Below are 18,723 nucleotides of genomic sequence, written 5' to 3'. Positions count from 1 at the left end.
GGTCTTCCTTTCCTGGGTCGGTCCTCATGTGTGCCAGTTTCGTTGTAGCGCTTGATGGTTTTTGCGACTCCACTTGGGGACACATTTAAAGTTTTTGCAATTTTCCGGACTGACTGACCTTCATTTCTTAAAGTAATGATGGCCACTCGTTTTTCTTTAGTTAGCTGATTGGTTCTTGCCATAATATGAATTTTAACAGTTGTCCAATAGGGCTGTCGGCTGTGTATTAACCTGACTTCTGCACAACACAACTGATGGTCCCAACCCCATTGATAAAGCAAGAAATTCCACTAATTAACCCTGATAAGGCACACCTGTGAAGTGGAAACCATTTCAGGTGACTACCTCTTGAAGCTCATGGAGAGAATGCCAAGAGTGTGCAAAGCAGTAATCAGAGCAAAGGGTGGCTATTTTGAAGAAACTAGAATATAAAACATGTTTTCAGTTATTTCACCTTTTTTTGTTAAGTACATAACTCCACATGTGTTCATTCATAGTTTTGATGCCTTCAGTGAGAATCTACAATGTAAATAGTCATGAAAATAAAGAAAACGCATTGAATGAGAAGGTGTGTCCAAACTTTTGGCCTGTACTGTATATATATATAAAAAAATCCTCTGTAATCTTTCTGGCCTTCTCACCATCTTGAGGGAATTTCTCTGTCCCTTTAAGAGAGCATTCTCCAGTGTTCGTTGCTTTGGTGCAGCCATGCCTAAGTTCCCCAAGTGAACTGTATTCTGTTGACTGTTAATTGTATTTGTCTATACTTCCTCGGCACAGATTAGGCTACATTAATATACTGGCCGTTTGCCCACAGGGCTTTTTTTGCATTGCAGTGTTGTAGTGAGTGCAGTTGACATCAGTTCTGTACCGCTGTCTATCTCTGTGATGAAACAGCATCTGCCTTAGATGACAGTGATTGCTCATAACTTTGATAATTACCAAATTACCATTACTTTCATTAATGGCTTGTGTGTGTGGTGTTCCACCTCTTATTCACACACACAGGAGCTCAGCAGAGAGGAGGAGAGATAGACAGCGGATCGTTACAACATGGGACCGTGCATTATCATGCTGCAACATGAGTTCATGGCGGCAGATGAATGGCATGACCATGGGTCTCAGGATCGCTTCACCTCGTGTATCTTCATTCATTTTCTGTAACCACTTATCCTGTTGGGGGTTGCGGGTGTGCTGGAGCCTATCTCAGCTGACATTGGGCGAGAGGCGGGGTACACCCTGGACAGGCCGAACTATCACAGGGCTGACACATAGAGACAGACAACCATTCACGCTCACATTCACACCTATGGGCATTTAGAGTCTTTGGATTGTGGGAGGAAGCCAGAGTACCCAGAGAAATCCCACGCTGACACAGGGAGAACATGCAAACTCCGCACACCCTGGGTCCAAACCAGGAACCCTCTTGCTGTGAGGCGACAATGCTAACCACTGCACCACTGTGCTGCCACCTCACATATGATTCAAATTGCTATCAATTAAACGCACCTGTGTTTGTTGTCCATAGCTTATGCCAGCCCATACTATAACCACACCGTCACCATGGGGCACTCTGTTCACAACGTTGGCATTTGCAAACCACTCGCCCACACACCACCATACATGCTGTCTGCCATTTGTCCAGTACAGTGCAAACAGGGATTCATGTGTGAAGAAAACAAAGTGCCAGATGCCATGAAAGGTGCAAAGCAAAAACAAAACTGATAAAATAATATTTTTGTTCAGTGTGCTTTGTGATTTGTCGAGCAACAATGCCTCACACTTGTTGGCTCAAGCTTGTATAAATGTGAAGATGTGCTCCATTTCTCTGGTTTATATCATTGTAACTGAATATCTTTGACTGTTGGGGATGTCCTCAGGCAATTTGAAGATGTCCCCTTGGGCTCTAGGAAAGTGTCTTGGGCATTTAATACAATTTTTGACATTTTATAGTTTAAACCTGGTGCTCGAAAGATAAATCTGAGCAGTCCCAAGCCAATACAAGGATAGAAACTTTGTTTTTTTAGAAGTGATTTTTTTTACTTTTGAATAGTTGCCCTTTTTTCTCACAAATGCTGGATACTTTCACACCTTTACATCTATTAAAAAGCCATCACATGACACAAACTGAGAAGGAAAAATCAGTGTTGGGTTAAACTGCCCATGGGAGCAGAAAAAAAATATAAGAAACAGAATCAACAAATATTTTGATGATCAATTAATCTTTACCAAAAAAAGCCAATTATTCCCTGGCTGCTTTCCTCTGTTTCATTATATGCTGAAAATCATCGTTGATCGATCAAAAACAGAATTTGAGGCGATCACCTCTTGCTCCGGGACATTGCAGTGGGCCTTTTTCTCTATTTAACAGACTAATAAATTAATTGTAAAAAATAACTGGCAGACTTATAATGACTATAATCATTAGTTGCAGTCCTACCACTCATAGTTCATGCAGACACTGAAGCCATCACCTCTCACGCAGGGTCAAGAACATAGAAATTGCTTCATTTTAAAAGGCCACTAGCCAAAAGGGGCGGGAACCTCTGGACTCAACAATGAATTGATTTTTTTTTTAAAAATCAATACTGTAAAATAAATGTTGGTTGCAGCCTTACCTCTATGTTAAAGTCTGCTTAAGATGTAGAGGAACACACACTGCATCCTGCACCATCAGTATGTATAATGTCACACTTAAAGGGCAATCTCCAAGATATCAGTCTTGGTTGATTTTGTGACACCTGTAGTTACTGCTGTTAACAGCAAATGCAGTTTAATACTGCAGGTCACAGAGTTCTAGGGGAAGCAAAACAAACCATTATCATTTTTATTAAGAGGCGAGGCAATAATTGGCCTTTTTCCATCATTCTGGGAGCAACAGTGGTCTGCTTTTACACTGCATGAGTGTGCGGACAGCAGGGCTCAGTGACAAGAGTCAGTTACCTTCCTAAGTTGAAGGTGTGCAGTCTGTCGCCTGCAGCTCTTCATTTAACAGCTCACTGTGACTGCTTCTGACTGTTTCACTGCTCTCTTGGATATTTCAAACTGATCTGCTGTCAAAAAACACAGAAAATTACCATTTTGTTTTGTGGACGCATTTTTGATGAACAATAGCTGTAGGTGCTAAGCTAAATGAAAAACACATTGTATTTTCTGTGACTCCTTTTTAACAAAAGGCAACTTGTGTTTCTCCAGGTGAATGCTTTTAAAGGGTAACTGCAGTATTTTTCAACCTGGACCCCATCTCTTATGTTTCTGTGTTTAAGTCACTAATGAGAATAACAATTTTTCAAATTAGTCTAGTATTGAACAATACAGCTGCAGCCAGCTGCAGGCAGCAAACAGGCTGCAACATTTGGGTCAATCAAACATGGCCACTAAAAGTCCTTGTTTTTGCCACTGACAAGCTCATATTGTTATTGTAAGTGTCAAGGATCCCTACAGAGACAGACCTTTTTTAAAAGAGTAACATCCTTCTTGTTTAACCAGAAACAGCCCCAAAATCACCATCACCCAATCCACCAGATCCCATTAAAAAAAACAATAATTTTATAATCTTAGAAACACATTAAATTCAAAGTCAGCAGAAACAAAATCAAATTCACAAACGTCTTTTTGGTTTGTTTTCAACTGTTCAAACAATCACCAACTGTGGCTGGTTGAAATAAACCCTTAATTCACCCAGTTAGATGTGAAAATATGCTGGCTCTATACACACTAAAATAACTGTTTATTCAAATGGAGTCTGGTGGGTTTGGCAATGACGATTTTGGGGCTGTTTCTGGTTAAAAATGGATCTCACCTTTTAACAAATAGGTCTGTCTCTGTAGGGATCCTTCCCATAATGTTGTCAGACTCTTAGAATAAACATCCTAGACTGTCAGTCGTAAAAACAAACACCTTTAGTGGACGCACATTGAGGGTGCAAAATTGCCCCGCTGTCGGCCCTGTCACTCAATACCAGACCACATTAAAAAATTGCTGTTCTTATTAGTCATTCAACAAAAAAAATGGGAAAAGAGTCCAGGTTGAAAAATACCGACCTTGCCCTTAATGTGAAGATGCAGCAGTAGAAAACGTCTGGTTTGCAGTAGCAGGAAGTTAATACAGCAACTTGACACCCGGTTCATAATGCTGCAAATATAAAAATGTTGCAGTCCTTTTGTCAGTGGGCCACAGACTCAGATAGTGACTTTCATGACAGACACTTAAATGAAATCTTCAAGATTATATTACTTTAGGTAGAAAGAACTAATAATCTGTATACAACTGCTGGACTCTCTTTTTCATTTCTACCTGCCATGCAACTCTCTGTTGCCTCCCAGAATGCACTTGTCTTGTTTTCCCTGTCTTTGACCACTTTTTCTCGCCAACACTGTTTTTATTCTCTCCTCTTGTTGTCCTCCCCTCCCTCCTCGCGGCTACCTGTCCCCTCCCAGAGCACAACACAGGCCACCAGAGTCACACCCTCCCACCTCTCACACACTCCAAAGTGCTAGATGAGTCCTGACAGAGCAGACAGGGTGTAGAGGCCACTGTTTTAACAGCCATTACCAGGATAGGTGCTGACAGCTTGGGTGCCTGTGCATCCCTGCCTCTCTATGTCTCTCTCCGTCTGAGCGTTGGATGAGTGTGTGGCAACGCTCCAATTAGGGCACGGCGGAGGAGTGGCATTTTAACAAGGACTGTGATAAAAATGGTGGAATTTGTTGTGCTGTTTGGGGGATGTGTTTTCATTTTCAGGATCAGACTGATGGCCATGTATTGAGACAAACATCTTATTCCCACTTTATGCGTGTCTGATTGTGTTTGTCTCTCTGAACAAACCTAACAACTGCAAACAGGGCTAAGCTCATACTGAGGAGAAAACATTTCAAAACTGCATCATGAAACAAAGTTAAAAAGCCTCTCAAACTGACTAGAGGAACATTTATACAAAAGGGAAACTGCAGAGATGAAAAAGGGACTGTTTTACATGTGTATTATTGTTGGGTTTTCTGTTGTAACACTCAGGCAATTGGATAAATGAGACTAACTGAATGCTGATATTGTTGTTTCAGTTATATTTGGCAAAGATCAGCTTTACTGCCCTTAAACCCCCCTGTGGAGGGAGGGGGTCGAAATAAATTTCACTAAAAAATGCTTACTCAATTAGGTGGGTGTTGCTTGGCATGAGCTTCAATCCAACTTATCTCTTTGTTTTAATTAAATGTGGTGTGTTTGCCTCTGGAGTTGCTTTGTTTAATGGCGATAAAGCAACAGAATGCAGCCACAGCGCCTGTCATCGTAAAAAACAATCAGCAGCTCAAGATAAAGGCCAAATCCACAGTAATTATTGCACCTTAAACACAAGGGTTTATGCTCATATCTTTCTGCTTTGTTTTAATTTGGGGAACAGCCAGATAGAAGGCATAATAGACGGCTGTAATTACGAGAAGATTGCGAAACGGGATTATTGGCTAATGCTTCAATGCTTCACATACAGTACAGAAGAGCTGTTATTCCTGGTGAAAAGAAATTCTTTTGAGCGCGGTAGAGGAAATACAGCAATGCAGGGTCGCAGTGTTACATCTCTGCACATTTATCTCGATGCATTAGCAATGAGGACCTTGTTTATTTTGCTATCTCAAGGTTTATAAGGATGGCGTGACACAGAGCTTTACAGGTAAACAAGATTACTTCCCAGGGACAGAGCATGCCAGAAACAAAATATTTTCCCCCAGTGGGCTTGATGTTCCCTGTGGTTAAAGAGCCATGTCTTGTCGGATCTGCTCGTGTCAGATGCAAAACAAGACTAACAAATTCTTTCCTGTGTTTTGTTTTCAGCCTGAAGCAACACCAGCAGTAAGCAACAGAGACAGGCCACTCTGAAAGGAAGAAGAGATGAAGACAGAGATTATTGGAATAAACAACTTCAGAATAAAAGGACTCATGTTGGAAACCGAATAGTATGAGAAAGTCGTGCAGAGTAACTTCAGTGTGTGTGTGTCTCTGTGTGTGTGTGGGTATGGGTGTGTGTGGGTATGGGTGTATGGGTGTCCTGGGTGTCCTGGGCATCCATGCATGCATCTGCAGTATGCATGTGTGGGTCATTGTGAGTGTGTTTATTTCTATCTTTGATCTAAAAATATATCTCGGAGATTTATTCAGCACCTAAGTGTTTGATATGAGTTCTCAACACCAACAGCAGCCGGAAGACTTCCGGCTGCATATTGCCACATAACTCCTGTGTGAACCACAATCCTAAAATTGAACTGATGTCAGTGCGTTGCCCAGAGTGGTAATAATCATTACAATGATAGTCATAGAGCAACAGTAATAATAACTCTGTTAACTAGCCGTCCCCCAAGTGCTCTGACAGTGATCCAAGACTTCTGTTTCTACATGCATTTCATACACAGTGATGGTGGCACATGCGTGGCTCACTTTCAGACCACTTGAGACCTACTCAGGCCCAGACTTGTAAACCCAAGGACAAGAAAACCCCCAACGACCTCAGCCATTGCAGACTGCATGAATTGCCATAACTTTAAAAGAGGCATATTGGTTTGAATCTTGTGTTGTCTTTAAATGTAGTGGATTGGTGTCACTTTTTTTTTTTTTTTGAAATGGTGGATGTGTCATTTTGAATCTTTTCATGTATTCCATATAATCAAAACTTTGACATGTGGCATGGTTACAGAAGTCAGAGGAAAAAAACAGCACAAAGACTTTTAAACAACTCCTGCTCTGAGGTGAGGGTCTGTGCAACTTTGTGAATCATCTACTGTTGAAAACATTCCCACAGCACTGAATATTGATGTCAGATGCAGTCCGGAGGTGACAAAAATTCTCTTCTCTGTTGAGACGGGCGACATGTAGATAATATTTATTTTTCTGTTGCTATGGACAGAGAGGAAAAGAGAAAAAGAAAAAAAAAGAAAAACATCACTCCCAATCCATGTAGCAGCCAATGTACAATACAACTGGGATGAAATTCAATGCATGCAAAATGTACAACGTTGCATTCACTTGCCTTTTTGAAACCTATTGCTTGCGCGTTTTGGCAATAGCGCTGCTTTCTAGTGATAGCTTCGTAATGCATTACTGCACATGCTTGCACCTGAGCAAAAAGGTCACCTTTTAGTACCGAACTGGCTTCTTTTCAACTGCGAATTTACTCATCAAGAAACAAAAAACCTTTTGATACCTAGAAATTAATCACCGCTGTATAACACCCCTCATCTGTAGTGTCTTCAGAGTGTCTGTGAAGTGAGTTTTAACTACAGTTTGTAGCAGCAAGATGAGCGAGGAGAAGACGCTCCACTTTCCCACGCTGACACTGAGCAGCATTTCTCTATAAGCTGAGGAAAGGATTGAAAAAACACTCAATGCTAAGCTATCCTCTGTAAGTTCTTGTTGGTTCAAGCTTTTTTTTTCTTTCCTTTTTCTGTAAACACTTAGTTTTATTTTGTGCTTTGTTCATTTCACGGTGAAGAGAGTGAACTACGAGTGACCTGATTAAAAATTGTTTTTCTTCTGCAGACATATGGATGAGTAATGGTTTTATGCAATCACACTGTAATATTAACAACCATACAATGAGGGTTTGAAGTGAAGTTTAACAAAGCAGTATGTGTAAATAAGCAGTAGCTGCAGGTGAAGTTTGTGTTTTAAGAAGTACGAGAGTTTTGTATTCATAGTGTTTATCTGCACTGAGGGCGATAAGGGAAATGTGTTTCTTATGGGTATTATGAAAAAATACAAATATGCTGGCACTGAAATGAGAATAAACCGCCTTTGGGTGGGTCATGTTTATGAAGTGATAACCATCAGTGAAAATAAAGTCATCCTGAGCCGAGGAGTCAGTGATGACGGACCAAAATCCAGCGTATGGAAGACAGTGAGTGATCATAGCGGATTGTGATAAGCTGTTTTCATGAGGACAATCACAGTTTCAACAAAGACCGTCCCCTCGGAGAAACATCTGATATGTGACTGTTTTGCCAGTGGATTCACAAAACAGCCAAAATGACGCAGGACTACAAACTGTTGGATTTAAACACCACGTCTAAAATTACCACCCCCCCTGTTATCGGTGATGCCATGAGAAAAACACAAAAAGTCATATGGCATTTTTTTGATGTGCATCATGACTCTTGATGACTATTTACACAGAGTCCTTTCTGCTGTATTCAGAATAGAAGCGGCGTCTGTGTGTGCCGATATCACAGTCTGTGCAGAAGATGATTGTGCCATGAGTCACAGATTTTACCAGATGTTACATAATATATGACAGAGCTGTATCTATGGGTAGGAATTTTGTGATATGATGCTTGCGGGTGGGTGTCTGTGTATGTGAAGCTGTCAACTGCACTGGCAGTGGGAGACTCGCTGTGAGCTGTGTACCGTGAGCACATTTGTAAACACACCTGATGATGAATACAATGAAGATGACAACTATATCTATTTTCTCTTGCAAAATCCAGACCTGTGTTTTTTTTTTTTTCTGTGTGTTCGCACCGCCATGTAGATGTGTGAAATTCGCTTTCACTGGCAGCGATCGTCTGTTGCCAAACATACACAACCTCCAGCTCTGCAGTATCAACAACGCAATAATATTTAGATGATTAATCATGTTATAAATAATATCCTTTTACTTTCAGTGTTTATCAGTTTGTCCTGTCGTTCCCTTTCCCAAACCTTTTTCTTTTTCTGTATAAATATTATACCTCAGAACCTCAGCCAAAGGTACATCAACAGGAGATATGAAATGTAGAATATGAGATATAGAAATCCAATAATATGAATGAATATCTGAAATTTAAATTAGGGAGACGAGTAATAAGGTGGACCAACAGTGTGAAATGTGGAAACTTCAGGCTGTGAAATCTGACACACAGACACAGATGTGTTATAAAAATAGAAGTTAATTTTTGAGATCAGTACCCACATTGACATTTAAGAGTTTCAAAATATTTTATAATAGAAAATGTTTTCAGTTGTAATATTATTAATTTTAAATTAGATTTTTTGTTTTGAGTTATTAGTAATAAGAGAATTATTACTTATGATTTCTCGCAGTGTATGATAAAAGTAAGAGGTGAACTGCCACGTTACATCAGCAGAAATTATTCGATCTTTATGAAATATTATAATGCCGGTAAGCCTCAAGGAAAACAAGCAGAGGCACCGCTCCACACAGAAAAGGACATGTACCAGTATTTACTGAGTGAGTTTAAATAGTCATCTGGTGATTTCATTTATAATAAGACAAGATGCATCAGGATCAGTCTGAATCCGCTCAGCAGGAAACAGTGATCGATCGATCGATCACACCACACATTTACTTTGCTGTAATTCATCATAGCAGCACAGAATAATCTCAGAGAAGAAGATGATCTTAAATTCTGGAAAAGTTAGGACAGGTAGAAAACCCAAATATATGCATTTTATATAAGATTTTATTTAGGCATTCTGTGCGGGATGTTTTACTTGTTAGTGCTTTCTAGTGGACAGACTAACGGTGACACTGTTTCCAAATTACCTCAAACTTATTTCTGGACTTAAAAGGAATACTTTCTCCCACAATATGAGCATTTGTATATTAATTATTCAGGAAAGAACAGCAGAGGAGATAACCGCTCCCCAATGTAACTGGGCTCGAAAGCCACAAAAAGGTCAGCAGGCTGAGATCTATGCAAAAATCGTCTATAGACATCAGTGCACAAAAAAGAGTGAAAAAAAAAAAAAGTACAGCAGCAAACGTTTCAATCCTTGACTATCATCAGTGCTCTCAGCAGCCCGAAGACTATATCAATTACTCAACCTGTGTTTTACGTTGAATTCATGACGAAAACGTTTTTCTGGCATACCTTCACAGTGAAGAAAGAATCCAAAAACTGAGAAATTACTATCAAAACATCCAAACTCTCACACAACTCATGCAGTATAATCCAAGCCTCATTTATCTAGTTGTATGCCCAGTACAAAACACAAAATTTTCACTAAAATTTTCACTAAAACATTACTATTAAAAACACTTATAGTCGCACACATAGACAAGTAGCATGCCTTCTCATTCTTCTAAAATGGAGTACACAAGCACTTCTCAATGCACATGCTTGCCCAGAGAAGCTACTCTCATGTGAAAGTCAATATTAAGGTTTTAGGAATAGCATGTTTTGTGAAGTACTGAGACTGGAATTATTCTTCATGAGTTGTCTGAGAATTTGAAAAGGATGTTTTGATACTCGGCGTAAAGTTAAACACGTTCTCGGTGGGCGTAGGTCGCCAGGGTTGTCCCATGTCACCAATCCGGTTTGTGATTTTCATGGACAGGGTCTCAAGGCACAGCCAGGTAAAGGAAAGGGCCCAGTTTGGGGACCTCAGAATTGCATCTCTGCCAGAAACCGGTGGATTGCCACCTCCGGGTTGGGGGAGACTTTGGTGCAGCCTCTGCAATTTACTGGTCCATCTACGTCCCAACCCTCATATATGATCATGAGCTCTGGGTAGTGACTGAAAGAATGAGATCACGGACACAAGCGACTGAAATAAGTTTCCTCAGAGGGGTGGCTGGGTTCAGCCTTAGAGATAGGGTAAGGAGCTTGGATATCCAGAGGGAGCTTGGGATAGCCGCTGCTCCTTCATGTCGTAAGGGGTCAGTTGAGGTGGTTCACACATCTGATCAGGATGCCTCCTGGGCGCCTCTAGTTAGAGGTATTCCAGGCATGTCCTACCGGAATGAGGCCCTGGGGCAGACCCAGAGCACATTGGAGGGATTACATATCTCATCTGGCCTGGGAACGCCTTGGGGTCCCCCAGGAGGGGCTGGAAAGTGTTGCTGGGGAGAGGGATGTTTGGGGTGCTTTGCTCGGCCTGCTGACCCTGCGACCCGGCCTCAGATAAGCGGATGAAAATGGATGGATGTGTCGATATAGTTTTGCTGTTGTTAAACATGGCCCCCTTTTACTCCAATTCATGAATAATTTTCTCAGTTTTTGGATTCTCCGTTCACCATGGAGGCTTGCGAGAAACAACAATTTTTTTTTTTGAATTCAACGTTAAACAGGGTGAGTTATTGATATACAAATAATAACTTTGTGGGTAAAGTACTCCTGTAATTAACAATTTCTTACTGTACATGCAACTGACAATATATCTGTAACAAACTAAAATCAGTTGATAATATCGACCTACTCATGCATCATTCATGCTGTAACATTTAGCACATCAAACTATCTGATGTGTCTTTATGGCCATTGCTGCAGGCACTCCCAACACCCTTCATAAACCTACCTTTCTGTTTGAGATCTCATATAGAATATATAGGAGCTGTTCTTGTTCCTGTCATAGCACTTGAATGTCTTATACATACACATACATAATATAGGCCCTTACCATGGTGACAACTCTTCATTTATTCATACATAAAAGTAGGCAGCACATGAAAAGCTACAAGAAGAAAAGGTGAGATCTCAACTGTGAGTGTTGCCGTGTCTGCGAATAATGAATAAAAAAGCTGATGAAAGTAGTGAAAGATTTTTCTGAAAGTAAAAAAAAAAACAATTCATTTGTTCTGATCAAGCAATTAGCTGCAAAGCTAAGTTCTCTCCACAAAGTTTCCATAGAAACATTGCAGTATCTGCTGGATGAGGAGAGGGAGGCGGAAAGTTGGAGGTACACAGAGAGCACCACCACAAAAACACACAGACACCTTCTTTAAGACCTTGTTAAAATAAATGAGCATAAAAACTCACCGACTCTAAACAGGAGCGCAGTTACGCTGAGCTGCAAGATATCTCTACAATAGGCAAAATGTGTATGAGCTTTCATGTAATTTCCTTGAATGGAAATCAAACTTGTTGTTTACCAAGAGCTGCAGAGCAAATCCATGAAAAAAACAAATGCAAAAGAGAGAGAGAAGAGAGGGCAGCAGGAGGGAGAGGAAATCAGTGCAAATGGGAAATGCTGTGCGCTCTTAATGGCCCACTGTAGTCAACAGGAGATGAACTAAATAAAACATTAAAGCTGGTATTATGTCATTTCCACTGCGCCATCCAACCTCTGCATACCATAAGTCAGTGGGTGTGAGAATACTGGGCCGCCACTCCACTTAGCCCACAGTAGGGCATGTTATCTTTGCTCATCCATATTCATGACCCTATCACTGTAACCCCATGTTCTGCTGGGATGTGTTTCTGCAAAAGTAATCTCTCTACTGTAGGTGCAGCTCGCAGCTCGGCCTCTTGAACTCCCTTCATTTGAAAACGCTAGTGTGGCTCTGCCTCACTGTAGAGTTTACACTGAATTAGCCGTGGTAATTGATTCTGTAATCGTTCCACACCACATGAAAGAGTATCCGTGAGTGACGGTAATGGGACCCAGAGAACCAGTTGCTTGGATGTTACAGTTTCCTCTGTGTGGCCCCTGTACAGCGGCATCATTATGAGAAGCGTTTGCAGGAAAATGTCAAGATGGAGATACGTCTTCAGTTGACATTTGAAAGGGCAAACGGGTCACGGGGGTCGCACAAAACAAAATCTCTTCAGAGGAGACAGCAGAGTAACGATTTAGTGCGGTCTCTTTATGTGCGTGAAGCGATCGTAAATACTGAGTCACCCCCCTTGACAACTGGTAAATGAACAAACAAGAATTGCTTTCAGGAGAGAACAACACTGGCTGTTAAAATTTCCGAACTTCTCTTTGATTCAATTGTACTTTCATTTAATGCCTGCCTGATGGAAAAGGTTTCCCTGATGATGTAAGTGTAGAGATATCCATTTATAAACATTGCTTTCAACAATCACAAAGAGCAAGGACAGACAATGAGCACAGGACAGTTTCTCGCTGTCTCTGAATACACGAGATGTTTAACCTGCACATTTAAATACAACCTTCCACAAATCAAAGACAACACACTCCTGTAGATGAGGCTTCTCTCACTTCACCCGTCACATGTTGTGTCTGCATGTCCCTAACTGGCTGTTACCGTCAGCAGTGGTGATGTGACCCCAGACAGCCCGGCAGCAACAGATTTCCACTCTGCCGCTCTGCTCCATGCAGCAGGCTGTTCATTGTCAGAGCCTGTCAGAGCCTCCCTGTCAAAAATCATTGTCGCCATCACAATATTCAGCCCCACAGCCCGGGATGGCATTTTAGACAGTGGATCACAGGCTGGCGGGTGACACAAGCAGCCAGGCACATATGCAGCACCCAGCACTGAACGCATCTTCATCAACATAAGAGTATATATGGTGTTGTGCTAATTCCTGAAGACAGAGATGGGATGTTAGAGCAGCAATCTAAAATTTCTGCAGAGATACCTGACCTGTCCGAGCTGATTTATTCATGCAGAGCTACAGGCTAACCTGGTGGACATCAACTGTCCTTTTAAAAGGTCAAGGCAGCTGAACCAGGTGAGGACCAAACCATGCACACACACAGAGACAATGAGAATAAAATGTGCATTTCTGGATCACTGATATCACAGATTAGACCTTATTAAACAAACTGTTTGGTACCATCTTTGGGTTGACGAAATATTCTGATCCTACTGACAACATCTTTTCTAACCTCCTGATAGTTTAGAAATAAATCCAAGTTGGAGTTGTATTAGTTGTATTAACTACTTTCAATCTTGTCTTATTTCATCCGTCAGTAGCTATAACCCCATAATTTAGTTGATATTATATTTTCAACTGTGCAATACATATTTAACTGTACAATAATTTGTGCAAAAATTCAACTGCTGCAATACTCTGGGTAATAATTCAACTGCAATCTCTATAAACAGATATTTGCATATGTATGCAGAACCTGGAGGCAACGAGGTGAGACTTTGGTATCAGAAGTACTTGGTTTTTGTGTATAGTCCAAGTAGTATTGCCCAATCACGTTTGCACAGCGGATAAACAGTCTGTGTGGAGAGACTGAACCAGGCCCCAGGAAGCACACCGGACTTTGAAGCCAATTTTCATAGTGGCCCCAGGGATGTTTTCCCATTGTCTTACATGAGAAAGAAAGAGATGTCCGTAAATCAAAATTTCTTAGGGTCACAACACCCAGAAAATTTTAAGTTTTAAAGAATAATGTTCCACTGATTGTCACATACCTGAGTGTGTGAAATTCGTTCTCCGCATTGCCCGCTCTGAGGGAGCGGTAAGCAGCAGCGGTGCCACGCTCGGGAATCATGTGGTGATCTAACCCAAACCCCCCCAGTTCCAACCCCTGATGCTGAGTGCCAAGCAGGGAGGCAATGGGTCCCATTTTTACAGCCTTTGGTATGACCCGGCCGGGGATTGAACCCACAACCTCCCAGTCTCAGGGCAGACACTCTACCACTAGGCCACTGAGCTGACTCGTTTCACTACTGGGATTTGATCCATTTAGTCTGATAACATCCGAAAAGTTTAAAATGCAGAACAGTCAATTCACTCATTTTATCTCCACTCAATTTAGCAGAGTGCTAAACAGGAAGTAGGCAGCTCTGCCAGCTTAAGTCTCTAAGCATTGCTGATCATTCGGGTACTTTGATACGTGGCAGTTGAACTTTTTGGCTTCATGCACCACTGAGCAACTATCACAGGAGTGAACAGGGCCCCACCTGCAGCACTTTATCTAGGTGTCCTTATATATTCATGGGCGTAACACACTGGCCAAAATGCCATCTTGGAACCAATCCGCTATCTTCTGACGATTATTTGGCTCTTTTTTTTTCTTTTTTTTTAATGTGTATTCATATGCAGTAATCTGTTCATAGAGATGAGCTGAAACGAATGGCACACAGAAGAGGAAGTCTTGGCTTGGAAATCTGCTTGCTGCACCAGATCTTTCAAAATACTGGCCATTGCCCCAGAGGCTTATCGTCGTCAGACCGTTAGCCAGTGGGTTCCAAGTTTAATTCAACTGTGCAATATTCTTTTTCAAAACAAAGTACAGCTGAGGCTGATGGGAAAAGAATCAGTTTTGCAGGTTTTTGACAAATAAAAAATTTGGTCTGATGATGTATCTGAATGAAAAGGTGAGGGATCATCAAAGTGATTAGAATTTTTCCTGAGGGGACGATGAACATTTGTACAGAATTTCATGTCAATCCATCCAAAAGTTAAGACACTTCAGTCCACACCAAAGTCATGGTGAGACAGTCCAATATTGCCCTCCTTAGAGCCATGTCGCTAGCATGACTAAAAATGGTTTTTAGTCATGCTAGTCATGACTAAAAACCATGACATAGCATGACTAAAAATGGTTTTTAGTAGCCATGGCTCTATGGCTCTATTGCCCTCCTTAGAGCCATGTCGCTAGCATGACTAAAAATGGTTTTAAAACCAGTAAGTAATCACAATTTTTAAAATGTCATCTCTTACCCTAATGATTAAAACATTTGAAATTACATGTGCAAATGCATTTCATCCTATATGCAGATTTTTTTTTCACCCACTTCAAAAGAAACACCAGCTTCAAGACTCAGCAGTAGACCAAACGGTCTGAGTGACTCACACAATTTTATGGTCCAACTGTGATCAAGGTCAACTGAAACATTAAAGCTCAATACAACAGCAATAATAATGTCAAATTCTGTGTTTACACAAATGCCCTGTTGTAAATCTGTGCCCCATCTCTTTTGTGGCCGAGGCCACTGGTTACATAATAATGAAATCATATCATGACTTACTCTGACAGATTACTCCAGTATTTTTAACCTTGTTTTAAGCTAAAGACAACGAGGCTGTAGCTCTAGTCATGCAGAGACATTGTTTTGGCTTCTGCTATAATCCAAATCTGTCTCTTGCTGTTTTTCAAATGAGGAAGCTTTGCCAAGTGCCAAACACTCCTCTAGTAAAAAGCTTTTTGCTGTTCCTGCTCCACGGCTGGCCAGAGAGGCTTTAATTAAAACTCTGATCTGACACGTTCACTGTGTCAGCCCCCGAATGCACATGTACATTCACAGGGGTGTGTGTGTGTGTTAGTGTGCAGCAGCATCTGAAGCAGATGTCTGAACGTGTGTGCAAATACAGGTGTATTTTGCATATTTATGCATCCATGTAAACGTGCGTGCCTGTGTGTACATTTGAGAGTGTGTTGAGATTTATGTGAGTGTTTTGGCAAATAGCGTTTGCAATGTGCACTTTAAAAAATTCATTACAAGATGCACGCTCCATCTAAACTCTATTTCACCATCTGGGGCCTTTCATGACAAATCAATCTTGTTCATTCGAAGGAAAAGTCATTTAGTTAAAAGAAAATGGGACCTCTTCACAAACTGCAGACATGTTCACATTTGATACAAAAAACCCCAGATATGTTCTGTCCACCGAAAACCAGTTCACCAGATACAGTTGCTCCTTTGCTCCATGTTGTAGGCACCACATTCTGGCTAACATGAAACAAAAGCGACTGAATATAGACATGCTACAGGGGTGTCCCACAACACCTACACTCACCCAAACTAGGCTAGGCATAAACTGGGCCAGTGAGGCAGCATTTGGCCTAATACCGTATGTATCTGGGCCTCGACTCAGGAGGGGGACAGGCAGTGTAATAAATCTGTCTGTCAGCTGACGGCTACATCTGATGGTCTCCCCCCTGTGACTGCTGTCATCTCAACATCCTTCTCCCAGCCTGCAGAGCGCACCCCAAACCAGGAATCTAAATCTGTAACCAGCATACACACACACACACACACACACACACACACACACATACATACATACAAGCCCAGACAGCCAGTCTGCAGCCGAAATTAGGTTGTCAAAGCTAACAGACAGCTAGTCAGGTGCTTTGTGTCCCTGTCAACCAAATCCAATCAATAACCACGACTGCTGGAGCCGATGTGTAACGGCCTGAACGTATCCATGAATGTACAGCGGAAAATGCAAGTAAAATACGAGTCATTTTTTGAAGGTCTCGGTTATTTTTCCACCGAGGAGACACTGAGGCTTTAAGAGAACTATGTTTGGGGAATTTTGGCTTTGACTGACAGGTGCTTATTCACACACCGCTCTTCAGCTCCATTTAGTTTACTCATCCTCGCCTAAATATAGCTTTCTGTCTTCATCTTTCTGACATGATCGCTGCAACACTGTGTGTCAAATCCAGACTATGCTATTCAGAACAAGCTAAACAATCATCTTTATACTTTAATGCATTAGCAGCTTGTATGGAGGAAGTTTATGTATCTTGCCAGTTTATACATCTTATCAAAATATGATATGCATCAACAGACTGCAACTTTCAATTAGACTTATAGTAAAGCAAAAGATTTTTACAAAGACATAATGTTTGAGTCTAATTCGTTTCTGATCTTTGTGGAGCTGTCTCATCACTAAGTGCAATTTGTCTTAATCTCTTAGCTGTAAGCAGCTGCTCCATTTCCTTAATCGCATCGTGGAAAATAGTGTCAATCAACACCACTCTCAAGAGTCAGTCAAAATTAAGTTGGATACAGACATCTTTAAATACACTCAACATTGTCAGTTTAAGTCTTAACACAGTAAATACTAAAAAGATATTTAAAAAAAAGCATGTCTCGTATGCTCTGTCCATTGGTGCATATCATACACATGCTACTGCACATCTGCCTAATGACGATTACATCAGTGCACACCTGTCTGTACTGGGTGTGGTGACTTTTCTGCAAACCATGTAAGATGTCAGACGAAATCTGATTCTTGAGCAGAAACACCAAGAAATCCACTGTTTCAATTACGAGTTTCAGCTAAGCAGAAAATTACCTTACAATCATGAACACGGCCAAATTAAAAGGCGTGCACAGTAACAGAACAAGGCACCAGGTTTTGTAATGGGTCAGCATTATGTATGTGGGGGAAAAAGAAGGAGGGTATGGGGAATGGTCAGGCAGAAAAAGGGAAGGCCAAGTTGTAATTGGGATGATATGCAAAGTACTTCTTCGAAAAGCTCCACGACAAACACAGTGGCATCAATAAGTGTTACAGCAGTGGCACATTTTCTATTGTTTGAGCTTGTGTACTCCAGCACATTACATTTAAAGTTAAAGATAAACTTTGAGGTTAAGTGCTGACTTTCAGCAACTGTGCTGTGCCAACAGAGCCGACACACTGAACAAGTGGCAACCTCCAGGGCTAAAAAATGAAGCCAATGTGAAGGTGCCAAAAACTGAGGTTCCTCAATGGCCACCTAAGGCTGGCTCCGAAAGCAAGTCAATCACTATAGACACCCGTGTTATGATGCCCAAATTTACAGAAGAAATAAACATGTTTACAGCCTGGTACAAAAACAGCTTTGGTCTCTACAGCTAATTTCTCCATTCATGACAACTTTGCAGGGGTGAATTTTTATATAACTCATCTCGTTAAATTTCATTAAGACTTAAAGTTAGGCATAATAAAGGGCGCAGCTGCTTTGAGTGACAGGCTGTCTGTGGGGCATCAGCACAGCCTGAGTCAGATCCACCTCTCACTCCTCCACAGCTCCACCTTTTCTCAAAATATGGTCACCTCTGGTTTCAAAACACCAAAACGGTGACATGCCAGATGCTGAAGACCAAACAGCTGAGCCAAACAGCAAAACCAAGGATTACCAAGGATTTGCAACCAAAGTTGCAATTACTGTTTATTTAAATTTATTTAATATTTTTCTGTAGTCTGGGTGACTGTGTATTAGAAGGGCTACAATTCCTACTGAGCTGAAGTGGATGTAATTACCCTTGAATTAAAGCTGAACATCTGTGCTACAAACTGCCTCAATGCATGTGACAAG

At 41.2% G+C, this 18,723-nt stretch overlaps 1 protein-coding gene across 2 annotated transcripts in view; it reads left to right on the top strand.

The window, feature by feature from the left end:
- LOC117248548 (zinc finger matrin-type protein 4) overlaps nt 1-8,439 on the top strand; it is a 73,975-nt gene extending 65,536 nt beyond the window's left edge. For both annotated transcript variants that reach the window (XM_033613737.2, XM_033613738.2), the window contains one exon: nt 5,827-8,439. In XM_033613737.2, coding sequence (XP_033469628.1) covers nt 5,827-5,848 — 22 coding nt within the window. In that variant the 3' untranslated portion in view covers nt 5,849-8,439. The remainder of the gene's footprint in view (nt 1-5,826) is intronic.
- The last annotated feature ends 10,284 nt before the right edge of the window (nt 8,440-18,723 follow it).

The sequence above is a fragment of the Epinephelus lanceolatus genome, chromosome 17 (genome assembly GCF_041903045.1).
Source record: "Epinephelus lanceolatus isolate andai-2023 chromosome 17, ASM4190304v1, whole genome shotgun sequence".
In the NCBI taxonomy this organism is placed as follows: Eukaryota; Metazoa; Chordata; class Actinopteri; order Perciformes; family Serranidae; genus Epinephelus; species Epinephelus lanceolatus.
This window is presented reverse-complemented; position numbering and strand designations above follow the sequence as displayed.